Source organism: Xyrauchen texanus, chromosome 33 (genome assembly GCF_025860055.1).
Source record: "Xyrauchen texanus isolate HMW12.3.18 chromosome 33, RBS_HiC_50CHRs, whole genome shotgun sequence".
Lineage (NCBI taxonomy): Eukaryota > Metazoa > Chordata > Actinopteri > Cypriniformes > Catostomidae > Xyrauchen > Xyrauchen texanus.
The window spans coordinates 22,444,846-22,471,691 of record NC_068308.1 but is presented as its reverse complement, the minus strand read 5'-3'; the positions used below and the strand labels follow the sequence as shown (position 1 = coordinate 22,471,691).

Below are 26,846 nucleotides of genomic sequence, written 5' to 3'. Positions count from 1 at the left end.
TGGCCATGCATACAGTGTTTGTAACTGTGGGAATGCGCACTTTAGTGTGGACACGTGACCCCTTAGTAACACAGGCAGAAAATGTGCTAACACTGAGCTTACAGCTCTCAGAGGCGCGGGCGCGCACTGAGCAGCTGTGTTGAGTGCCGAGTGCAGGGGTGCGTGTGAGATTACAGGCACGCGCTATCTCCGTAATGCTCGCAGCCGGAGAAATGTTTGAAACTGTATAGACAGTGTTTACAGGTGGGGGTGCATACATTGTAATAGGCGCCACTTTCATAAAGCTTCCCGCTCTTAGCGGGGAGTTTCTTGGCTCGCGCGTCACATCTGTGATGCTCGCGACATGAGCCAGAGAATTGTTTGAAACTGTATGGGCAGCGCTTATGGGTGGGGGTGCATATACTGTAGTAGGCACGAGCGCCACTTACATAAAGCCTCCCGCTCGTGGTGGGGTGTTTTTGGTCATGCATACAGTGTTTGTAACTGTGGGAGTGCGCACTTTAGTGTGGACACATGACCCCTTAGTGACACAGGCAGAAAATGTGCTAACACTGAGCTTACAGCTCTCAGAGGCGCGGGCGCGCGCTGAGCAGCTTTGTTGAGTGCAGGGGTGCGTGTGAGATTACAGGCAAGCGCGCTATCTCCGTAATGCTCGCAGCAAGAGCCGGAGAAATGTTTGAAACGACAGTGTTTACAGGTGGGGGTGCATACATTGTAATAGGCACGCGCGCCACTTCCATAAAACTTCCCGCTCTTAGCGGGGAGTTTCTTGGCTCGCACGTCACATCTGTGATGCTCGCGGCGTGAGCCAGAGATCTGTTTGGAACTGTATGGGCAGCGCTTATGGGTGGGGGTGCATCTACTGTGGTAGGCACGCGCGCCACTTTCATAAAGCCTCCCGCTAGCGGCGGGGTTTTTGACCATGCATACAGTGTTTGTGTGTAGGGGTGCGTGCAAGACAGCAAGCACGCGCGCTACATTTATAGTATTTCCCGTTTTTAATGGGGAAGTGTTTATAACTGTGGGAACAGTGCTTGTGTGTAGTGGTGCATAAATGACAATAGGCACACGATCTACATTTATGGGGCGTCCAGCTCGAGCTGGGAAAGTATTCGGCACTGTTTGGACAGTATTGATATGTGGGAGTGCGCACTTTAGTGTGGACACGTGACCCCTTAGTGACACAGGCAGAAAATTACTCTTGTGATTTCTGTGTGTTGCCGTTAAAACGGCGTTTGATTGCAGGTGACCGAGTTCTGTGACTGGCCCATTGACTGCTGTACAGACATTTCCAGCCGCCTGTAAGGGGACTGGGTAATGTTTTACACGTTTTGCTCGCTGCAGTGAAGCGTTCAGCGAACTCTCTTACCGTGCTGGTGCCCGTGTCCGCTAATGTTGACGGCGCGGGGTCGAAGGAAGAGCCCGGCCAGTCGTCGGATGCAGCGCCAATTGGAAAGGCTGTCATCCTTTTCACCGTCGTCCCCTGGCGCGCCGAACGAGATGAGACCCACCGCTCTGTTGGAGGGGTGCTGGTCCTTCTGCGTGAATTGGACTGGCGGCAGGGAGTTCTCGGGTGGTGGCTCACGGAGGCCGCCAGAGCACGCGGACTTCAGTGACGTCACGCCGGGCCAGTCCCCGCGCTCTGGCGGCCTCCGTGAGCGGCGCTTTTTCTTGCGCGGCTCGAACAGAGGGGACGGCAGCACGGTGGTAGCAGCCTTGTTCGCGGCTCGTTGAGGCCCAGGGAGTCACATTCGGGGCATCCGCCTCGAGTGAAAGCAGCTTCTGCGTGGTCAGGTCCCAGGCAGCGAGTGCAGATAATGTGACGGTCCCTGTCAGGAAGAACGCCTCTGCACGAGGCGCAGGTCGAAGGCATTTGGAACAACGCCTCGAATTTGCTCTTTTACTAAATACAAAAAGTGTCGCAAAGGCGAACACTTGCAAAGTAGCTTAGTAAAAAGGATATAGTGATGCGCGCCGGATGGCGTAGCAGAAGGCTTCGAAGGCGGCTGAAGGCGCCGGCGTCCTCTTAGCAGTCCTGCTGTAGGCTTGTCAACGGCGGGCGAAAGACTCCAACAATCCGGAGGATCCAGCGAAGAGGAGGTCTTCGCTGAAGGAGATTAAATCTAAAGGAACTCGTATGACGGGGTGCCCATTATATAGCCTGGCTATGCTAATTTCGGCAGGCTTTGAGCGCGCGAACGCGAGGCGCCCCGTCATTGGTTCGAGCAGTTGCCGCAGCACAGCCAATGACCGAGCTGCCTCGCTCATTACTGTCTGCTGTGCAGCTGCAATGCGTTTTACATAAAGACTTCAATATTTCTCGAGAAACGGAGTTTTCCCATAGCGTAAGCTACTTACGCAATAGGAGAGACCGCTCGATAGGGAACTCTATTCTTTCAACAGCATGATTAACATAATGTGCAATTCCTTTGTGAAAGGGGTCAAATATTTATAGGCCTTAACTAAATAGTGCATGATGGCAGGTAATGGAGGACTGAAAGAATACTCACAATCTGCAGCTCTTGACTAGTGTCTTCAACACGTTCTCCACTGAGCTAAAAGGGAATAGGAAGAAAGAGATGAATGGCGAGAGGGATAAATGCAATAATTTAATATGATATCAAAAGCTATGCTCATTTCAGATTAAAGTGCTGGTTAGGGATTAAGACCACGTGCAAAGCAGAAACCCAACTAAAGCACATTTTGTGACAGTCCAAATAAAAGTTTCTCGAAATCAAAGTCTGGGCACATGAGCGAAAAATGAAAGGTTATCAGTTTCTCCTTGTTTGCTTTTCATATCACTGATCTTAAAAACATTGAAAATAGACTAACCAAATTAAAGCTTTCAGTAGTGTGAACCTTTGGCTGTGTCTGTGTGTCCGAAAACCGCAATGTTACTAAACATTCTAAAAATACTCTGCTGAGTAAGTCATCGGTGCAATCAAGACACAGCAGCAATTGATCTTCCTTTTGGTGCAAGTGTAAACAAACACCACCTTCTGCACGCTCTCAGTGCAAGCAAGATTAAAATAGAACACAATGATACCGAAACTACAAGGGAAAATGAGCAAAATTTGGGTGACCTTTCTCTCTAAAAAGCAGGCCCAAAAGATCCCACATAAATACTCCAGGCTGATTAGTTAAAAATGTATTTAAAGGTACAGTCCACCTAAAAATTCAAATTCTGTCATCATTTACTCACACTCATGTTGCTCTTCCATCATGCTTTCTTCAGTGGAACACAAATGGAGACGTTAGGAAGTATGTTAGTTTGTCACCATTCACTTGCATTGTATTTTTTTCCCCAAAAAATAAAAGTGAAATGTGATAGAGAATCCTTTTTTTTTCTCAATATCTAATTTTAAGTTCCATGGAGGAATGAGTCATACAGGGTTAAAACAACAAGAGGGTGAGTAAATGATGGCCTAATTTTTAGATAAACTATCCCTTTAATATAAGCTCAGAGAAAGATTAAATTGATAGTTCAGCCAAAAATTAAATTTCTCTCATAATTTACTCACCCTCGTGCCATCCCAGATGTGAATGACTTTCTTCTTTTGAACACAAATGAGTATTTTTTGAAGGACATCAAAGCTCTTTAGGTCCAAACAATGCAAGTGAATGGTGATCAGGCCTTTGAAGCTCCGAAAGGGAGATAAAGTCAGCGTAATAATAATCCATATGACACCAGTGGTTTAATAAATGTCTTCTGATGCAATCCAGTTGGATTTGGGTGAGAACAGACCAAATGTAACTCACTTTTTACTGTACATCTTGCCATTGCAGTCTCTAGGTATGAACATGATTTCAAGCTCAATTACACTTCCTAGCACTTGATGCATGTGCAGAGTGCTAGATGGCACTATAAGTAGTGTAATTGAGTTTGAAATCATGACAACCAAGGAGACTTAGTATTTTATGCTTTGCTTTTTGAAGCTTCAAAAGGCTTGATCACCATTCACTTGCATTGTATGGACCTACAGAGATGATATATTCTTCTAAAAATCTTCCAAAGTTTGGAAGGCATGAGGTTGAGTAAATTATAAAATAACTTTTAATTTTGGGTGAACGAACCCTTTATGCATCCAGAACCTCAACTGTTAGACAATTTAAAAGGTTTCTAGATTTAGAGAGTGAAGCCATGGGAGACCAGTCTATCCTATTCCTGAAAGTGGTGTGCTAAATATAACAACCCTCTCAAATTTTAAATCACAATAACATTAATTGTCAAAAAAAAACTAAAAAACATTACTGATATTTTCGGTCATGCAGACAAATTTGACTTTTTAAGTTCTTAACGCTAAAGAGCTGACTGACACCCCTGAGTCAAGAGGAATAATGTTTGACAGACAAAGATGAAATGCCAGAAACTTCCAAAGGAGCACCATTCCTGAAATGTTTCTAAAACATGTTATTGAGTGGCTAGGATACAATAGAAACAAAGATTATAAATACAGATGCAGATGTGATATTTGTAACAAATTATTGATTGGCTTTAATTTTGGACACATGCAATATCAGCGGCAGCCCTTACAAATTACAGTACAACATGTAAAACACTAACTGTGCTTACCGCTTGCGCACAAAATTAAGCATTTTTTGTTTTGTTGAGGCTTCTGCTCGATAACTGAATGTGGGAAAAGGAAAGATGTATAAGCCAATGCTAAACATACCAACAACTTCGATCTTAACAGTAGTAATAGTTTAATGGTAATAACTATGCTGTCATGTACTGGATGTATTGGAAAGAAAAATAAGATAAAGCAAATCGCTAAATCTCGGGCAGTATATTAGGGCCCTTGTTTTCCATGAACCAAACACAGCACAGACCAGTTTTATTTTCCATGACTTCACCGTGCCCAGTAAACTGACCCAATGTCAGTCATGGGTCAGACCTCAAATGCGTCATGAGGTGCCATGCTTTAATAAGAAAGGGTATTCAAATCACAAAGCAAGTTCTGTTCCATTGACATTACATTTTTAATCACAGTTCAGAGTAAGTGAAAAGACGACAGATAGGCAGAAAGAAGAACGGGAGAGAAACCTACTTGGGGTACCAGTTAAGACCCAGATGCTCAGTTTTGGAGTATAGGATACTTTCATAGAGATCGTACAAAGGCCTCCAATGTAACTCCAAATCATCTCGGGAAAGCAGTTCTTTCTTCCTGTATGTTAGACGATTACATTATATTAAGCATTGATTACATGATATACAACTCGATGCAATCAAATATGTGGCAATGGTCAAGGGCCAGTTGCAGCAAACCCCTCAAAGTAAAGGAAAGCTACAGGTTTAATACAAGTTTAGCTAAATTGACAGCTTTTGTGGCATAATATTAATTACTTAAAAAAATAATTTCGAGTTGTCCCTCATCTCTTACAAAAAAGCAAAAATCGAGGTAACAGTAAGGCATTTACAATTGAAGTGAATCAGGCCAGTCAATAAATGTCACAGTCTTGTCACTCTGTCAGTTTTTGTCTGACAAGACCGTGGCATTACGTCCCATGTCTTTCTTGTGTTTCGTTGTCCATCTTAGTGCGAGCACGTGGTTTCGGTTGTATTCCCTGCCGTACACTCTTTGGTCTGTCTTGTTTCATGTCGGGAGCATGGTGTCTGGATCCTGACTTCCTGTCTGGTTCAGTTTCGGTCTGTGTCGGGATCTAGACACTCATGCTCCATGTCTGTCTGTTAAATACTGTATAACAGTTTTGACAGAGCTGCTGATAAAAAGTTAAATAATCGGCATCGGACAAGATGAAAAGAAAATTTAAGATTGGTGTCGGATGTGAAACTCCTGATTGGAGCATCCCTAATATTCAAGTTGACTGGGTTTCAAAAACAAATGATGATGATAATTGGGCTGAGACCCAATCACAAAATGGACAAAAACAGGTACACGATGGGTATAAATTGAATATTAAGACAGTGTTTTTTATTTGTTTCACTGATAATTTATTTGTTAGTGGGTGAATTGAAAAAGAAGTCTCAGTTTGGTTCTTTTTAAGAGGACTCAAATGTGAAAAGCCCAGTAGCCTTTTGCCATCTTAACATTAAAAAATGTTTTGTCTATCATAATATCAGTTCAAATTGCAATCATTTTCAAAATAATCGCAATATGACTTTTTGTCTAAATCATGCAGCCCTAGTTGAGATGTTGCATAAGGTTGACGAAACAATACCATGATGAATGCACAACGTAATCAAAGCCAAAAACAGTTGAATGAAATGTGAGAGTATGTAACTTTTCTTTACAAAGACAGTTGTGGATATGAAGGTGTGGTGGAGTGTACGTCCGGAGAGAGAGAAAGCGGCAAGGATGCACACACCTGAGCGCTATATGTCAAACACAAGTTTCTGATTGCAGTGAGCAATGGGGAGAGTGATATAAAGAGAAACCACGCCAGAGACTGAGTCACGCTTCAACAGCCAGTCAATGTGTTTATATGTGGAAGCTGAGAAACTGTTTGAGTTTATTTATTAAAACCCTACCTTTTGAGTTGAAGCCCATGTTTTCCCATTTCCTCCTTTCATCAATTCTTGAACCCCGTTACAGCAGTGTACATGTTAATATAATTTTTGTCTGATAAACTTTACCAGCGTTACAATGTTTATCAGAATAGATGATCTAGCTGTGCTCCATCATGATGACAATGAAGTTGCAATATTGGATAACTTTACACAGATAAGGTTAGTAAGCGATTTAATCATACTAAAATAATGATAACATGTATAATGTTTACGCCTTGTAGCTGTACTTTCTAAAATTGCTGCAATTTCAGCATTTTCTCCACATAAAATAAGAATCTGAGATAATCGGATCACTTTTCTCCATATTGACATTAGTAAAACAAGAGGTCGGGATACATCCATCTGCACAGCAGCCATTGTATCATCTCCACAGTTACAGAGTAATCATCTCTGTCATTAACCCTGCATGAATGAACCTGCAGCAACCAAAAACATTTACCATTATATGAATGTTAAAGTGAAACTGTAACATTTTGCATTCACCATCGAAAAGCCTTGCCTGTTCGCATAAATCACAGTCAGCGTATATTCTTAACAAACTTTTCAGGAGCTGCTCAAAATAGTCCAAGGTGCAGGTGACTGGATCAGGTCATTTGGACTGCTCACATCATGCACTGTTGCACCGGAAATTGAGAATTCACATTCATTAAACGTGTTTGGCAAAACTACATTTGCTTAAAAATACCTTATTTGGATAGTACAATGTCATTAGTCAATAATAGCAGTTCTCTCAAATAATCGTGGTTAAATCAGATGATCACGATCAGGTGATGTAATAATCACCACTGGCATTATATTGAATCCTCATTAATGTTTTTAGTTTACTGTTTTATTGACGAAAGTTTACTTGCATTGTCTGAAGCAGAAATTTTTTACATACTAATATATTAAGGGTCTTCAAATGAACTCATGTTTGCCATATCCTGTTAGCCATTTTTTTTTTTTTGGTGTGTTGTAATCACAATTATGTTGTATTGACTTGTATTGAACGCAGAACATTCCTTTAAGAAAACTCTCAAATAAAATTGTTAAGTTATCACTAAGGGTTTTCTTAATTTAAGGGGTTAGTTGAAACTGGCAGCAGGTATTTAAAGGAGACACATTTGCGTACTTCAATAGGTTGATGAGGAGTCGTGCAAAGCTCTGCATCATGCTGATCTCCAGCTTGGGGATGGTGACCAGCTCGTACAGAAGCTTGATGAAGAGCACATGGTCCTCCTTGCTGAACTTTCTCCCATACAGACGCAGGTACCTACCAACAGAATCAGGTCATAGCGTTCATTGAAGGAAACAGGCAGGAGGGAGAGAAATAGCAAGATTCACTTAACAAGACATGTACCGTTAAAAAGTCTACAGAATGCACATTATTTAAAAAATTCTCAATTCCTTTTTTTGACGACAATACGTTTATCTACATGTTAACATACTAAACTAGTGATATATCCACATAGTCGAAATATGGAAGTGGACATCTACCTTCCTAAAACAACATGTATTAAGAGAGCCTAGAAAAAGTTGCTTTTTTTGACACAGATGGCCATTGCTTATCTGTAGGAGCAATTCTGAACTTATCGCTAAACAACATGTACATTTAAATACACCATGTGATCATGCCACTTCAGAGAGCGTGACTCAGGATAACATGGCACAAATAAAGCAATGGAATAGATTCTATAAGAGAGACTTTTCACACATGTTGACACAACAAGACTGTTGCATGGCCTTGAATAATTTTGTTGTTGTTGTAAACATTGTGTCCATATAAGCAGAGGTGCTGTCAAGTGCTTGGTTGAATACAAACTCTACAGTGGAAAAGAGTCCTGTAGCAGTAATACACTTTAAATAATGTCACTTAAAGGAATATTTCAGCAAAAATGTTAATTCTCTCATCATTTAGTCACCCTCATACAATCCATGATATTTATGACTTTCTTCTGCCAACACAAATGAAGATGTTTAGATAGACTTTCTCAGCTGTGTAGGTCCATACAATGCAAGTGAATGGGTACAGAAATATTGAATATCATATGACTCCAGTGGTTAAATCCATGTCTTCTGAAGTGATATAATAGGTGTTGATGATAAACTGATTAATATTCAAATCCTTTATTACTATCAATCTCCATTTTCACATTGTTTTTAGTGATTTGCATTCTTCGTGTATATCGCCACCTACTGGGCAAGGAGGAGAATCTATATTAAAAAAGGACTTTATATTGATCTGCTACTCACCCACACCTATCAAATTGCTTTTGAAGATATGGATTTAGCCACTGGAGTCATAAGAATTACTGTAATGCTGCCTTTATGTGCTTCTTGGACCTTCACATTTCTGGTCACCATTCACTTGCATTATGAGGACCTACAGAGTGGAGATATATTTCTAAACAACTTCGCGTTCAGCAGAAGAAAGAAAGTCATACACACCTGGGATGGCATGAAGGTGAGTAAATGAGAGAATGTTTCATTTTCAGGTGAACTTCTCCCTTTGACTATTATAGGGTCCCACACATAAATAAACCAAGTTATTCGTCATGGACAAGAAAATGTAATTATAAATGAAAGTGTCAAAATACAAAACACCATAAAAGTCGTCAATAGGTATTTTAATAACACCCCTGTCTGATCTATGCAATTTACACACTTTTAAAAGAAGGTTTTTCTTATAGAAATAGTCTTATCTAAGGTCACATATAGGCTACATATGTAAAAGTGTGCTGTTATAATACAGTATGGTTCTTATTGATACTTCACTGAAGGAATCAAAATTAATAAGGCAAATCATGAATGTAGACATATTAATGGATTTCGATGGAGCAACATCCATCCTGGTTAGGATGCATGTCTAACCACTAGTTGCAGTGATGCAAGTGGCAGCTGCTTGTCGGGCACTAATGTTAGCTGGTTAGCTTAGAAATTAGATTTCAACAAACCCGAATTTCCTCAAATGTACCGGCTGAAACCATACTGACAAGATAGACTAAGCACTGTTACATTAGTCAAGAAATAACATAAAATGTGTGTGCGAGGTCTATACACGAGCAAGGGCAGTTGAGGGACTCAAGTAGCTTGTAGCGACTAGCTCGCGAGCTAACGGCTGCGTGAGTCACTCAACTGTCCTTGCGGTTTATTAATAAAACACTTTACATTTACGCACCAACGTATATTAAATTAAAATTATTAAAATACTCACGTGGAGAGTTTCCTGGTCCAAAATAAAACTCCAGGCCATAACTCTCGGAGCTGGACAGCTCGACCCAAGTTCCCTTTAATCTGGGCCAAAATGACATTGGATTCGCGATCAAGTTTATCTGCGTACGGGAGAAGTTTGTTGTAGACGATCTCTTTCTGAGGGACAAAACCTAATATCTCGGCCTGCTCCTTTTTCATATTACGATTTCTAAAAAATAAATATCCTCTTCTGATTTGTCCGGCTTCCTTTCTCTCTTGACAGAAGTTCCCTTGATAAATCTTTGTTTTATTCCAAAAAATCCGCTACTTTCGCATAAGTCTTGTTATTATGGTGTGGGATTCAGATACAAAAACTTGATACTTCGACAGATGTCGTTCTTGGGTGTTGTTAACCGCATTAGCGCCAGTCAGCTGCATAGAGAATTCTGCACTCAATCTCTTGACACATATTACGAGTCACACGGACGGACGGACGGACACACACACACACACACACACACACACACACACACACACACACACACACACACACACACACACACACACACACACACCGGTGAGTGCAAGAATGAGCGGCGCGCCCTCTACTGATGTTTACCTGCACATTCAGCAATCACAACATGGCCGTTTGGCATTCTGTAATGTCGTTTTCTATTAGATTAATACAATCTTTACACAAGTTTATATATATTTGATTATGAAATGTTATATAAAGGTTTACCGATTTTTTACAAAAGTATACAAGAATGTGCTGTAATTTTACTTTTAATTGTCATAAAATAAAACAAAAAGGTAACAACACCTTTAGGCATTTTTATGTATTAATGTACAGCATTTCAATGAAACATAATTTTTAACAGTAGTTCATCATGTATAGTAGGCTATATATTTGAGTGTTAATCATTTAGAAAGATGTCAAGATTTAGGGATATGTTTGTTGTTATAGTTCCATGGGAAAATCCCACCCTTTCCTTGCTCATTTTCTAAAATGAACACGTCCTTTAAACAAAGAAATGCTGAGGGCATCCGAATGATGCCAGCTTTGTTTGTATATTGGGCCCTTCAATTTGTTTAAACAGTTTATCTGTGGCAATGATACTAACGAGATAAATTAAATCGGCTTTGGTTCTTTCTTGAGTGCTGACCCAGTGCACCAATATTCATTTAACCTAGTTTCACGGAAGAAGGGAAGAGTGTAGAATCCAGTTTGGATGAGCGGTGCTCACCCTTTAGCAGTTATTGTTCTCATTTCACACACACATTTTAGTGCAGCTCATAAGCAGAGATATTTGTCATTAAAATGGTTGAGTGATTGCCTTTTTCCCCTCACAGTTTTTTTAATCTAGTCATTTCTCTATAGATCAACACTTCATATGAGCAGATTCATGGATTCCAAGAAAATAAAAACATGCCTCATTCCTACAGCTCATGAGTATTTAAAGACATGCAGGCTCTCGCATATTCCTCAAGGTCATTTATTACCCATCAACCACACATCCTACATCTTTTCCAACCAATAGGACATTTTCAGTGCAGAAATCCCAGCTAATCAGACGCAATGATCTCTTAGCATTTAGCCAACCAGGTTATTTGCCTGGAGGTTCATTGCATTCCAGATAAAGCAGATTTGTCTGCCCTGATCATGGATCTTTTGTTAATGAGATCCTGGATTAACCAGGCCTTCTTGCCAGTCTCTAAAATATGGGTCTATATAAGTGATAACATAAAACAGTTTGCCTGCATTGAACAGTAAATTAAATGCATATAATGAAAACATGCGCGTAAAATGCTTGATGCACAATCAAAGTTATTAATGACTTAAAACTGGATTAATAAAATGTATATGCCACATTGGCTATTTCTCATGTGTAATAGCTGTACTCTTTTATCTCGAGTTGTTTTCTAGAAGGTATGTCCTCAATTCCACTTGAAAGACAGGAAGTAGCTCACTGACCAGAAGACACGACTGTCATCACCAATCACTTTATATAACAGTTTTAGCTCTGACTTTAATTGGATCATGTGACTTGTAAATCCTATTTGACCTAACAAGTTCAAGGCGTTCACTCTGTGTCTATGCTGGCAAAATTGCCTCCCTTTGGACTGATGGCAATGCTCATTTGCTTTTTGTAACTTTTAGTTTGTGCCGTTGATCATGAGTATTCTTAATCCAGGCCCTGTGTTAGATTGATTCACAAAAACTACATGTTACCTTTAGAACTATTTAACCAAGTTATAAAACTAAATTAGGCTATCTGTGATTTGAAGAATAATGCAGAGGAAGATATTCATATATGATGGACATTCTAGGATGATGCAGTAATATTTGCCCTCTCACATGTTCAGCAATAGCGTCCTCTGCTGGTCTTTCTAGTGTATTTGAGATTTAATCAATGCCCTTAAAGGGATAGTTTACCCAATAATGAAAATTCTAATTATTTACTCACCCTCATGCCATTCCACATACTTTCTGTCTTCTGCCGAACACAAAGAGATTTAGAATAATATTTCAGCTCTGTAGGTCTACACAAAGCAAGTGAATGGTGGCCAGAACTTTGAAGGTCCAAAAAGCAGATAAAAGTAATCCATACGACTCGTGTTTAAATCCATATCTTCAGAAATGATATGATAGGTGTGGGTGAGAAACTGTAATATTAAAGTCCTTTTTTATGATCAATCTCCATTTTCCCTTTCTTGTATGTTTTTTGGCGATTCACACGTCATGCATATCGCCACCTACTACACAGGGAGGAGAATATACATAGTAAAAAAGGACTTAAATATTGATCTATTTTTCACCCACTCCTATAGTGTAATTTCTGAAGATGTGGATTTAACCCCTGGAGTCATGTAGATTACTTTTATTCTGCATTTATGTAAATTTTGGAGCTTAACATTTTGTTACCCATTCACTTTCAATGGACCTACAGAGCTGAAATATTCTTCTAAAGATCTTTGTGTTCAGCAGAAGAAAGTCAGTCATACACATCTGGGACAGCATTAGGGTGAGTAAATAATGAGAATGTTTATTTTTGGATGAATTATCCCTTTAAAAAAGCATTTTCATTATCATTAGATTCTTTATGGCATAAATACATAGTTCAAGATCCAAAATACTTAGTGTTGGAAAACAAGTGTGTCACAATACAGCTATTACGAATGTATTTTGTTAAAAACATTTCAACATAGTATTTTTTATAACTCTTTCTTTTGCCAATTCATAGTTATACATATTGTCTGTGAAAATCAAACTACTTTTCACTGAAACCACTAATTTAAAGGCTTTCACTATTAGTAATCAAGTATCAAAGGTTTGAGAATAAAATACCAAACAAAATGTTTATTATCTACATTATTCAGTGTTTATTTGCATTAATATTTATTTATATCACAAATAAGTCCTCAAAACACAGACTAGTATTTGTCTTTATATAAACTGTACATGAAGGCAAGGCACTATACAATGCAGAATAGAAAGAGGTTTTCTCTTATTCCACAAATTGCAATCATTCTAACCAGTTTGAAGAGACATTCTCACACACTGTACAGATTCACAAACACAGCCCTATTTACACATACAGGCCTCTTAATGTTCAAGGTCCTATCTGTAAGGTTAAACATGTTCAAGGCCATTTAAGGAGAGAAGATATGAACGCTAAGATCATAAATTACATAATGTGACACAAGGGCTCCCCAAAGTAAAGGAAACATTTGAGCTTTCTTACATTCAGATAATACTAAAAGGCTATTTTCATTTATTGGGTATTTATATAAAGCTGGGCAGTGCATAATGGATGGCTGAATGGCTTCTGTCATGTCATCACAGAGCAATGCAGAAAAATAAATACAAGAAGAAAACAACAAGCTAGGGAGCACACAAAAAATCCAACGATCTCGCTGAGTCACGGTTAAAATAACAAACAAAAAACCCAGGAAATTGAAAAAAATGAAAGAAAATGGTAAAGAAATGCACTACACAAGGCTGGTAAACCTCTGCCAATCTTTTTCTTCTTTCTCCTTTGCACCTGCCTGTGTGATTTGACATGGGTAGATCTAAGCTTGTGTTTGTCCTGTCTGAATTAAAAGGAATGAGATAGTTCTCCACTTGCAGATTCAATCCCAGCAGTTCCAGTGCATTCAAGTCCCTTCTGAAATGACTCTAAAATGTATTTCCTCCTAAAACAATCCTTTGGCTTTCTTCAAATTCACTTGCTTCCATCCTGGCAATGCCTCATACTCACTTCTTGACATTTCCAATGCTTTCTGTGAAGAGCACACACACATAATATAAGATAAAGATTAAAAACAAAAACAAAAATAAAATAATAATTAATAAAAAAGTTAAAAAAATAAAAATCAAACAAAATGTTAGATTTTGTCAAACTGGAGTGCTGAAAAAAAAACTGAAAAGAACAAATCACACACAAAAGCACACTTTTATTCTTCTGTCATGGTGGGGAGTTTCATTAACTTCTATTGTTTTTGGAGGTGGTGATATATCCTATGGACCCTTTTCACATTTCCGGGTTTGGAATGCGAAAATAAACTTTAGCCAAAAGTTACATAGGAGACAATAAATAGAAACAAATTCCACTATTAAGTTTCCAAAACTTTCTGAGAGAAAGAGAGAGAGAGAGAGAGAGAAAGAGAGAAATTATGGTAGTCGTTGACTAGTTTTTAATTTTTAATGTCAGGTTAATATAATAAAGCATAATGTTATACATTTACTTTAAACAATTAAAAAATTGAAAATATAAAAACTTTTGCTAAATTTACACTCCTAAATAAATTAGCTGTTTTCCTGGTTGGGATCATTGGCTGAACCCCACAAAGAAGCCTAAACCTGACCCACACATATACAAAAGTTGTAGGATATAGGCCATTGCCATTTACCTTTAACCATTTGACGTTATATATATATATATATATCTTTTTTTTTTCTACCAGTTTAGAAAACTATTAAAGTTTTTAAATTAAAGAACTTATCCTAAATACAATGTACCAGTTTAGAAAACTATACTACAACAGTGGCAAGAAAAAAAATCTGAACCCTTTAGAATTATCTAGGTTTCTGCATCAATTGGTCATGAAATGTGATCTCATATTCATCAAAGTCACAAGTATAGACAAATAATAATGTGCTTAAGTGAACAACACAAACATTTATAATTTTTCATGTCTATGTTGAACATATCTCATTAAATATTCACAGTGCTATGTAAGAAAAAGTAAAAAAAAAATAAAAAAAAAGTAAACCCTTGGATTTAATAACTGGTCGATCTGCCTTTGGAAGCAATCACCTCAATCAAGCATTTCCAGTAGATGCGGATTAGACCTGCACAACGTTCAGGAGGAATTACCTAACCATTCTTCTTAAAGAACTGCTTTAGCTCCACCATATTCTTAGGATGCCTGTTGTGAATGGCTCTCTTGAAAAAGTGGTAATTCCACAGCATCTCTATCGGTTTAAGTTCTAGACTCTGACTGGGCCACTCCAAATGGTGGATTTTCTTTTATTGAAGGTATTCTGTAGTAGATTTACTTTGATGTTTAGGGTCATTGTCCTGCTGCATCACTCAACTTCTACTGAGCTTCAGCTGGTGCACAGCCACCCTAACATGATCCTGTAGGATATCTTTATAAACTTGGAAATTAATTGTTCCTTATATGGCAAGCAGTCCAGGTCCCGAAGCAGCAAAGCAGCCCCAAATCATGATGCTCCCTCCACCATACTTTACCATTGGGATGATGTTTTCATGTTGGTATTCGGTGACCTTTTTATGCCATGCATAGAGCTGCATGATCTTCCCAAAAAATTTAGATTCATCAGTCCACAAAACAGTTTCCCAGTAGTGTTGTGGAGTGTCAAGGTGGTCTTTGGAAAATTCAGGTATGCAGGAATGTTTTTGTTGGAAATCAGCAGCTTCCTTTGTAGTGTCCTGCCATGGACACCATGCCCGTCTAATGTTTTCTGTATAGTAGACTCATGATCAGAGATGTTAACCTTTTCCAATGATTCCTTTGAGTTTCTAGCGGTCACTCTAGGGTTATTTTTTGCATCATTGAGCATTCTGCAGTCTGCCCTTTGAGTCATCTTGGCTGGACGGCCACTTCTAAATCATCTATTTCATAGACAATTTGTCTAACTGTGGACAGATGAATAACTAAGCTCAACAAGATAACTTTGTAACCCTTTCCAGCTTTATGCAAAGCAACAATTCTTGATTGTAGGTCTTCGGAGAACTCTTTTTTGCAAGGCATGGTCCAAGTCAACAACTCAAAAAGTTTGAGTGCTTTTTATTAGTCAAAGTAGTTAGTACTCTAACCCACACCTCCAAACTAGTTTCAATAATTGGATGCCAGGTTTGCCAACTCCTGATTCTAATTAGCTTTTGTTGACATCATTAGCCTACTGTGAATGTTTGAATGAAGTATTCAATATGCACAAGAACAATACTATAATTTGTATGTTATTAGTTAAAACAGATTGTGTTTGCTTATTATTGGAACTTATATGAAGATAAAACCAGATTTTAAGACAAATTTATGCATACTGCAAATGCAGGTAATTTCTTGCCACTGTATGTATAGACATACAGAACAATCTTAAATTTAACCCCATGCACGAGACCTACAAAAGTGAGCTATCAGTGGTGCACCATGACCCACACGCTGTAAATATCAGATAGTTTGCCCCAAGGGATGTGTTAAACAAGCAAATGGTGAAGCAGTTCAAACGGTGATGATGTTGCATTAGTGGGAAAACACCAGTGTTCCTTTTTATACAACACTCACCTTCCCAGATGTCCCTACACCCTGGCATGTGAGGAGAAAAATTAACCTTAGTCAGACTTAAGACTACAATAGCAAAATGGGAAAAGCAGAAATATCTTCTGAAAAGAGAGACAGGTTAACAGGGGCCACTTGATGAAGACATGGTGGGAGCAGAAGTAGAAATATGAAAGACAGACATAAAAAGGCAAAAGAAATGTAGAGAAGTACAGATAGTGCAGAACATATATGCACTGACAGACAGACACACATTATAGAACAGATAGCCTACATAATATACTTCATTAATATCTGTGTCCTGAAATGTTCCAAAATGTTTATAATTTGCATTAAAAATGATCAAGTTAGGCTTACTAACAACTTAGTAAATTGATCCAACTTAAACACTATTGTCTATAACATCTGTAGACAGTAGACAGATCTTTATCAAATGAGAGATCTACTGAAACTATCTCACCTCAAAGTCTTCATCTGATAGGTAGATCTCAAGACGTAGAGGGTCAACACCTTCAGGTAGGGGACGGACTTGTAGATCGGCCAACGGGTATGTGGTCTTGCAAAGTCTTGTCAAGACGTCTTTAACAAGAATGATCTGATTGCATACTTCAGCTTCCTATAAATCACAGAAAATAAATGAGAAAGTTGGTGTTCACCACAAGACAACCAACCATATGCATTAGTCAAACTTATCATAAAACCCATTCATGTGCCCTATTAGAAGTAGTACTGCTACTATTAAAGTGTAATAAAGTAAGTGAATTTAACTCACTCACCTTCTCTGTGATCTCAGCGATGTCATCTCTGTGTTCCCAGCTGGGAAACATGTTAGTGAATGTAAGAGGCTCTAGGCCTGCGTGGATTAAGTATGACTTTGGAGGTTTCTTCTCATTTTTTTCTACAAAGAAAAAAGCAATGTGTCATTCTTATGTAATACTACCAGCTACTTAAAGAAGAAAACATTTTAAGCATTGTCAATTCCATGGTCAGACTTGATTAATGTAGCAAACTGCAAATGTAAGTTTGTGGTCTCATTAAGCTGACAACTAAATGTTATAGAGCTAGAAGTTGTATTAAAGAAAATTAAAAAACCAAGCAGGAATAGACAAAATATGAATGATGTGTCCTTTTTTTTTATATATAGAAAATCCTAAGAAAAATACATCTATTTAACTAAAGCAGTCTATAAAAGCTATCCCAATTATTTCACCAATTATTTTCTCTAATGATAATTTAGTTGAGACCAGGCAAGATATTGGTTTAAAAGAATTAGGAAATGGGAATGAGACATAATGAAGGCCAGATTCAAAGGCCCCATGAGCACAAAAGCTCTTTATGCAGCATTATATCATAAACATTACATTCCAAAGTCCCACACTGAGTTTATAACACATTGGAATAAATGTGTAAATGTAGGAGAGTCTGTAATACAAGCCTTAAAATGTAGTTTTTCAAATGATGCGTTATAGTAAAAGTGTGTCGATATCATAACATAGCAATGTGTGAGTAATAGAGTAAAAAATAAGTGTTTATAAAGTCATAATCAGTAGTTGTTGTCGTGATTTGTGTGAAAGTGAATTAAACGCAGTTGTTGAAGCGCCTCTTGTAGTGTTGTCAAAAATACCAGTACTCCGGTACCAAGTCGGTACTCAAACAAAATATTATTTACGATACCAGAATTTCTGGAGATACCGGAGTACCGAGTCTACCCTGTACCCATGCAGAGTCGGGAAATTTCGAATGCTCACAACAAGAAAAAGATGACGACAAGCAAAGCTGCCGCTGCTGCTGCTGAGTCTCAACTGAAACTTGTCGAAAAGAAAAGTGGAAAAAGCCAGGTTTGGAAATTCATATGTTAAGGAAACATCATAGATCAGCAAAAACCCATTTGTAAACGCTGCTTTCGCAATTTTCTGACGAAAGGGGGAAACACATCAAACTTAATAAAGCACATGAAAGACAGACACCCGGATTTATTCAAGCAACTAAAGCAGGTGAGTTTAAAAGCATATTATAATTTGCATTAGGTCTGAAACATTTAGTCGCCATTATCGACATCGTCAAATACAAAATTGATGAGAAAAATGTTCGTTGTTGAATAGTCGTTTGATCTCATTTAACGTAACATGAAATCACAAACTGTAGCGTTGACGCGTGAAAGCAGCAGTACACGCCTGATGGAGGAAGAATTACACTGATCAGTCCAGATGCACTCTAAACTTTCACAGTTTATTTTATGTAGATCCCAAAGTATTAGGGAATGATAAAAAAAAAAAGTACATTCAGAAGCATGTACCGTTGTGGAATAAGCGGAGCTGGAGCTCTTTAAAAGAAACATCCTGGCGTTACCTCTTAAAAGCAGTTATTTTAATGTGTTATAGCTTTATTAAAGTTCAAATGATACAGAAGCAGATCATGTTAATAACTATAAACTCAGAAACTGGCATTTCTCTGTGTGGTCGATGCCTCTTCTAGGAGTCGTGTGAATGTCCCGATCTAAGGGGGAGAGACTGAAATTGCACCCGCCTGAGAGAGACTCTGCCTCGGAGACACTCATTCCTAGAGTGCGGACGCTTAATGCAGCTAGATTAGAACTTATTTAATCTTAATATCTATATATATGTTCATATGCATTTGTTATCGTGAAGAGAAATGGTAATATGTAGCTTTATTAATATGAGAGCACTTTGCGCATTAGTTTGGAAATAGCTTTTTATTCATTCTATTTTATGCTTGTTTTTTTAAGTTTTATTTTTTAGTACTTTGTAAAAATTTAAATTAAAAGTTGCAAAAGTTGAAGCAAATCTTATATAAGTGTTCAAAAATACTTTAAGCATACATTGTTCAGTTTTGTTATAATTAAAAATTATATATTTAAATGAAAGTGTTGCTCAATGGCATATTTTTGTTCTTAGTTCTGCTGCTAATTTTTTGTAGACGTTGTTATTAAAAGAGTGTCGTTCAGTAACCTGTTTTTGTGTTTTGCTTTGGTACCGAAAATGGTATTGAGTACCGTGAAATTTCACTGGTATTGGTACAGACTACTGAAATTTTGGTACAGTGACAAAACCAGCCTCTAGTGCTAATTTCAACAGAAAACTGCGGAAAAAAGTAGAACGTTTGCAATAGTAACATTCATTCAGTGAGACTAGGTTGTCTTTATGTGTCATCAAGAGTATGTGCACAGCTCTTACAGCACCAATATTTGTAACTGTTTTTGAAAATTAAGCAAAATATACTTTGAGGCAGAAATTCGCTTTAAAAAATATTACACAATGGTGCTGATATTTGTTTCTTAGCTAGATAATTTAAGACTGGAATTTTCTTTTAAATGACCAGGAAGGTTGGTCAGCTGCATGGTCACCTTTGCAATAGTGGAGCACCGTTTCCATGGCACACTTCCTGTCAGAATCCCATCGTATGCAAGCTGATCCTGTGCTCTCACTGTCCTGAGGCCACCAGCCCTGCCATAGGTAAACTTCATGGTGATTATCCACCAAAAACAGGGCTAAAGAAAAACAAACACATTTTTGTACATTAGCAATAAATGATTAAGACATTTGTTTTCCATAATACATTATACAGTCAATGATAGTAGAAAAAGTGTAATTAAAAGTAACTGATGTCTACTCTGAATACCTAATAAGTGAAAAGTATATCTGAAGACAGAACTCTTAAAAGGTGTTTTGTGAACATGAATGTGTCAAGCACCTGGCTGAGTGGCTGTATACAAATCCTCCTGAAGAAAAGGCATTGAGTTGAACATATTCGGCTCTCTGGATGGATACACAAACTCCACTGCTACAAACTCCCCTGAAACACTGCTTAACTGGAAGAGCCGAGGAGTAAAGTTAAATTTTCCTGGGTCTGAAACATACAAACAAATAGGGGCATCATAAATTAACAGCTTTAACATTTGAATTACTCCTTTTGTTTTGTACAGGAAAATGAGTGGGTTTCGAGGGATATAAATCACAATAATAAAAGAATATAGTTTAAACATTAATCATGCAAAATAACTGAAGATTCAAAAATCCACTTCGCTTAAACAAACTCCACATCAGATGTGAACACACACTGGCACACTACTTACCCTGTAGCATGCAGTCATAAGCCTTTCGATCTCTCCTTCCCAAGGCCTCCCAGAAGCCCTGCGGTTCTGCTCCCTCATCACACTCATGAATGGACACTTTACTGCTGCTGTGAAGCCCCGCCTCAAGAGGACACCTGTTGATCAGACACGAATAGTTTGATCCCGACACATATGTGAAGTGCATAAGTATTGCGATTATCTCTGTTAAATGCTACTGTATGTGTGTATTATTTTATAACAGTTCACTCACAGCTCTTTGATCTTGTTGGCAGCTGTCCGCCCCACATCACGTGTGTGTGTCTGTGCCTTGCAGCCGTGCCAAAGGTACATGCTGGCTTTAGGAATGTTCAGCAGGATCATGGAGGTTCGAGACCGTAGGCTGCTGCAGTGGCACACCACCTCCAGCAGTTGGCCTTCTATCGGTTTCTCTCCTCTAACACAGTATAATCGCCAGTCATCTGCACAGTGAGAAAATCGGGTCATAAGCATGTTATTTTATACAGCCCCAAGTCGCTACGAGATTTGATAGTTTAAAATATGCTGTTCATGGCCTATTGTTTTTTTTTATTTTGTTTAATTTACACAATCTATAGATTCAATCATGTGGTGTTTTCAGAACAGACATTATACTTCCTCCCTCAATCCAAGGGAAGGAAATCATGAGCAATTTAACAATTCTGGTTCCAATTTAGATTCCACTCATAATTGGAATAAAAATGTAAAAAGTATTTTTGAGGAAGTACCTCAATTGGTCTATAATATATAAACAATAAAAATAAACTAGGGCTTTCAATCGATTACAATCTTTAATTAAGTACATGATGTGCCAAATAATTAAATCAAATGAATTGCAAATCGCATATCAATAAGATAATGAAGTATATAACAATTTAAATAATTGTGGCTTTAAAAATAAAAATATTGTTAGTTTTATTTCCATATCATTATACATAACACTATTATTGGCCTAAACCACTTTGCGCTATTTTTAATTGTTGGTCTATGTAATCATGTGTCAGATGGATGCTTTTGTAGTCACATTTTGGATGCATCGAGCGTCACTACGTTTTAGCATCTCTAGTCATAAGCAGTGTTGTGCTAGTTAGTAAGAAATAGTAACTAGTTACAGTTACTAGTTACTTCATTAAAAAGTAACTAAATTACTTTGTTGATTACTTACACCAAAAAGTAATGCATTACTGTTAAAAGTAACTTTAGTTACTTTTTAAAGAACGTTCATTAATGTTCCTATTAATGCCCTTTTATGCGTTATGGTCTTACTCTATACAAACACAAAACTGACTTAAACAGAAAGTGATTTGTAAACACTATTTTATTTCAGTCAGACCAGCACAAACTGAATATATCACAAGGATTTCTGAAATAAATAACAAAACAAGCTGAATAATATGTTCAGAATCAAAAACTAAAGTGGCTTCTGCATCATAATAGCTGTTGTTTTGAGCCCTTAAAAATGTTCCTTTCACAGCTTAAGTATGAAAACTATTAACAATGTACAACATAACAAAACATTTTGAAATAAATAAATGAAAGCAATCTGAATTATTCAGAATCAATTTCGAGAAACTCAGCACCATAAAACTGCTATTATTGACAAACATAAATGATATGCATTAAAAAAAACATAACAAATATAAATGCTGTTTAAATATTAAATCTATGAGCAATTTCCAATCCAACCACAAATTAAGAGTTGCATGTCACCAACTTATGTAAAGTAAGCTGTCTGTATTCAAAGTGCAAAATCTGCTGTTGTATATGTCCATAAAAATAAAAGTTTTTCGTCCCATTTGCTGTGTGCCGCTGCCGCCTGAACATGTTATCATGCCAACGAGCTGCCTGAACGCCGGCGACTGCACAGTAGAAACAGGCTGCATGTTTTCAACAAGATACCGTGCAATAGCTTTGTTGATCTGTCCCTGGCTGTGGCTAATAACAGTCCGGTTAAAATCTAGTCAGCTGTTGTTTGGCTGGAGGGGCTTGACTCACTTCGAGTGTGTCCACTGACACCGGGTTAGCTTCTAGCTTTGTCGAGGCATGTCGTTTCTGGAGGTGCTTCGACAGATTGGAGTTGCTATTTTTAGCAGTAGATAGGACATTCGAACCAGAAAGACACAGCTTACATTTCACTAAAAGATTTTTGTCTTTATGCTCAACTAAAGTGAAATAATGAGCATATTTCCACTTTGAAAAACTCGTCTTGCTCTCGCCTTGACTCGCCATGACTGTCGCGCATACTTGAATAAACGGAAACACGCCCACAGTGCATCTGCGTGTTTACAGTGGTTGGCATCCGCCAATCCTACAATGCGTCGCTGCTGTAAACAGGTTAGGCTGTAGGCTACACTTCAGCCAAAATTAATTAATTTAAAAAAGTAACGGACAACGCACCATATGGTAACAGAGTTAATTTATTTAAAAAGTAATGCGTTACAGTATTAGTTACGGTCAAAAGTAACTGCGTTACATTAACGCGTTACTGCCCAACACTGGTCATAAGTACTGTTTCAAGTTAACATTTCAACGGTCTTCAGTCACTTTTGACTAATTCGATTTTTTTCATTTTTAATATAGTTTAGTTTCCTTCATTGGAGCGGTACAATGCTTGGTGACTTTTCCTACATTTGCCATCTGAACACACACCAAAAATGTATTTAATTCTATTAATCTAGGTGGTTTTCTTTGTAACAAATAACAAATAATTGTCTTTGACAATATCTAAAGATCTATCCAAATTCATAACTTAATATCTAGAAATGAACTTCGTTACAACACTGGTCTATAGTGACCAGGCAGCATTTGTGGTTCGCTGTAGAAATCTACTGGTTATAATTGTCATTTCATGTTAATGTATACGTATACATTTCTTTTTCTCCAGCAGATGGTAGCAGATGCTCCAAATGCATGACTCATTTATATTTTCATATTTTTTCAGTTTAATGAAGTGTATGTTTTGTTTTATTTTTTTATTTTTTTTATTTATTTATTTCAAGCATACAATAATAATCAAGAATTACACTGTTGGTCAAACAAATAAAACTTCAAACAAATATAACTTCACCGCTGCTTGAAAAGGAGTGGGATAAAGTTTAACACTTATTGATTCCCACCCCCTCTTTCAACTCTTAATACATTAATTTACTTTCTTTGGTATTATCCTCTTATTTATAATTTATGTATTTTTTTTTTTTTTTTTTTTTTTTAAACACGAGCTCATATTTCATCATACATTTATACACTATTCTTGCAACAAAATTTTCTAACTTAACCAACTCATTTTTCTTCATTTTTATAACGTTCAAAAATCTTTTCTTTAAATCGTTTCCTAAATTGTTTTATATTTGGACATTCCTTAAGCTTCTCATTTAAATTGTTCCACAGTTTCACCCCTTGTATGGAAACACAAAAACTTTTCTTCCAACTATGTACCAATGGAAGTATGAAATTTAGTTCCTCTCAACCCATGTCCTCCTCCTCTCCGAATAAATAACTTTTGTACATTTTGAGGTAAATCATTACCCTTTGCCCTATATAGAATTTGCACAGTCTGTAAATCCACCAAATCATTAAATTTTAGTAATTTGGAATCCTTAAAATATGTATTGGTATGATCCCTATAACCTGCCCCATGAATGATCCTTAAAGCGCTCGTCTGTAAAATGACAATTGGCTGAACTGTTGTGATGTAATTATTTCCCCACATTTCTACACAATAAGTAAAATATGGCAAAACTAATGAGCAATAGAGTGTCCGTAAGGACTTCTGATTTAGAACTTGCCTTGCTCTCCCAATTATTGCTATACTCCTAGAAACCTTACTCCTAACATGACTAATGTGAGGTTTCCAGTTCCCTTTATTGTCAATTATGACTCCTAAAAATTTTATTTGAACAACCTTTTCAATGTTCACTCCATCCAACTTTATTTCAATTTGCACATTATTTCGACCATTACAAACATCATTAATTTTGTTTTCTTTAAATTTAATGATAATTTATTAGTATCAAACCATAATTTAATCTTCTCTAATTCCTTATTTGTCTCCTGTACTAGCAACTGAAGATCAATGCCAGAGCAAAAAATATTAGTGTCATCAGCATACAACACTAATTTCAGTACTTCTGACACTTGACACAAATCATTAATATAAATAAGAAACAATTTCAGGCCTAACACCGCCCCCTGTGATGGGTATCTTAATGGTATCAAACGCCTTTTGTAAATCAATAAATATTCCAATAGTACGCCTTTTGTTATCTACAGAACTTGATATTTCTTCTATAAAATCTAACAATGCAAGTGATGTTGCCCTTTTTGCTCTAAATCCATACTGGCTTTCATTAAATATATAATTTTTTTCCAAAAAGTTGTCAAGACGAATGATAAGAAGTTTTTCTAAAATTTTTTATAATTGTGGCAGCAGAGAAACCGGTCTATAGTTTGTAAATTGATGTTTGTCTCCTGATTTATAGAATGGAATGACCTTTGCTATTTTCATTTGATTAGGAAATATGCCAGATTGAAATGATAAGTTGTAAATATAGGTAAGAGGTTTTGAAATGGCCTCAATAACATTCCTCACCACCGTCATATCAACATTGTTACAATCATTTGAAGTTTTATTCTTATATTTTAAAACAATTTGAATTATCTCACTTTCCTCTACCTGAGAAAGGAACATTGAATTTACATTTCTATCAATAACCATACTGATCATTTTAATTAAGTGAAGTGTTCACCAGCCCACGCATCTCATCACGTGGCTTGATGAGCACGTTATCACAGAGACATAGCACATGTGGAGGCTTCACGCCACAATGGTATCCACGCACAACTCACTACGTGCCCCACTGAGAGCGAACCACATTATAGTGACCACAAGGAGGTTACCCCATGTGACTCTACCCTCCCAAGCAACCGGGCCAATTTGGCTGCTTAAAGAGACCTGGCTGGAGTCACTCAGCATGCCCTGGGATTCGGTGGTATTCAGCGTCTTTACTTACTGATCTACCCAGGCCCCCAATGGTCAGTATCTTAAAAGTCTTTCATACACATAAACAAACACTTATTTGTTTGTGAAATGTTTTCCTTAAGAAAACGTTTAGGTAAAATTAAACAAAAGAAAAAGGATTGTTTGTTGTAAAATTAGAAAAAGAGATTACTTTGTGAATTTTCTTCCTGCTCCTCTTCTCTCTTGCCAGCATGGACAATCATTCCTCCATTAAAGCACTGTAGGAAACAAGGAGGCTCCTTTCCCTGCTGTACCTGGACCTGCATACCACACACACACACACACACACACACACACACACACACACACACACACACACAAAAAAAAAAAAAAACGACATCTTGTTTCAATTATGATTAAAGGGACAGTCATCCAAAAATTTTAATTCTGTCATTGTTTACCAACCCCTGTGTTGTTATAACCCTATATGACCGTCATTTTCTTAAGAAACAAAAAAAAAATTTGGGCTCAGTGATGTCATACAATGGCAGTTTATAGTTACTACCTCTTCAAGCTTCAAAAGAATGCAAAAGTATCATTGAGAATTCTAATAAACAATTTAATGAGACCCACGAAAGCATAAGATAAGGTTTTGTGAGAAACAAACCGAAATCGCTACATTGTGGCGTACAAGCGAAAACTTGTTTGGTTTACCTAAAAACCGGTCCGCCACAGCTATAGCGACAACGGAACCCAACACAGCTGCACACAAAACAGAGATCAGAACTTACTAAACATGTCTGAAAAGTTTGTAGTCGAAGAATTTATGCATTTCTATGCCCAGCCTATATTCTTCAAAGTTTTTGGACCGGAGTTACCGGCATGATGCCGAAAATAAACTAGCGATAGACAGAATGTAGAAAATAGAAAATATACCTTTAATCGCATGATGTTTTCCATCAGGTTAGGACATTGTGTGACTGTGGCTGCCTGTAGCCTCCTCTATGTTACCGTTTGATTTCTGAATACTTTAAACAGAATGTTTAAAAAAATTTAATAAAAGGCTGGGCATAGAAATGCATAAATTATTCGACTACAAACTCTTCAGACTTGTTTAGTAAGTTCTGTTCTGTGTTGTGTTCTTTTGTCGCTAAAGCTGTGGCGGACCTGTTTTTTGATAAACAAAATGAGATTTCGCTTGAAAGCCCCAATGTCGCGAGGGGGCTGCGTGAACTGTTTCTCTCATGCCCTGCTGCCCTCGTGCCCTATCA

The 26,846-nt window shown here is 37.5% G+C and overlaps 2 protein-coding genes across 14 annotated transcripts in view; both read right to left on the bottom strand.

Annotated features, from left to right (window-relative positions):
* LOC127626779 (proteasome activator complex subunit 4B-like) overlaps positions 1-10,175 on the bottom strand; it is a 40,724-nt gene extending 30,549 nt beyond the window's left edge. For 2 of the 3 annotated variants that reach the window (XR_007968494.1, XM_052102809.1), the window contains exons 1-5: positions 9,723-10,175; positions 7,641-7,781; positions 5,049-5,165; positions 4,574-4,627; positions 2,511-2,555 (exon numbers count right to left, since the gene is read on the bottom strand). Coding sequence is in view for 2 of the 3 variants with exons in the window: in XM_052102809.1 (XP_051958769.1) it covers positions 2,511-2,555; positions 4,574-4,627; positions 5,049-5,165; positions 7,641-7,781; positions 9,723-9,919 (554 nt within the window). In the remaining variant the exon portion in view is untranslated. The remainder of the gene's footprint in view (positions 1-2,510; positions 2,556-4,573; positions 4,628-5,048; positions 5,166-7,640; positions 7,782-9,722) is intronic. The other variant, XM_052102810.1, reaches the window with a different exon arrangement.
* A 2,869-nt stretch (positions 10,176-13,044) lies between these two features.
* The window catches only part of LOC127626505 (supervillin-like), a 110,229-nt gene continuing 96,427 nt past the window's right edge, over positions 13,045-26,846 (bottom strand). For 9 of the 11 annotated variants that reach the window (XM_052102324.1, XM_052102316.1, XM_052102319.1 and 6 more), the window contains 9 exons: positions 25,787-25,895; positions 20,854-21,061; positions 20,604-20,737; positions 20,222-20,377; positions 19,875-20,018; positions 17,287-17,408; positions 16,971-17,126; positions 16,517-16,537; positions 13,045-13,984 (listed from right to left, as the gene is read on the bottom strand). In XM_052102324.1, the coding sequence (XP_051958284.1) occupies positions 13,898-13,984; positions 16,517-16,537; positions 16,971-17,126; positions 17,287-17,408; positions 19,875-20,018; positions 20,222-20,377; positions 20,604-20,737; positions 20,854-21,061; positions 25,787-25,895 (1,137 nt within the window). In that variant the 3' untranslated portion in view covers positions 13,045-13,897. The remainder of the gene's footprint in view (positions 13,985-16,516; positions 16,538-16,970; positions 17,127-17,286; positions 17,409-19,874; positions 20,019-20,221; positions 20,378-20,603; positions 20,738-20,853; positions 21,062-25,786; positions 25,896-26,846) is intronic. The other 2 variants (XM_052102318.1, XM_052102326.1) reach the window with 1 other exon arrangement.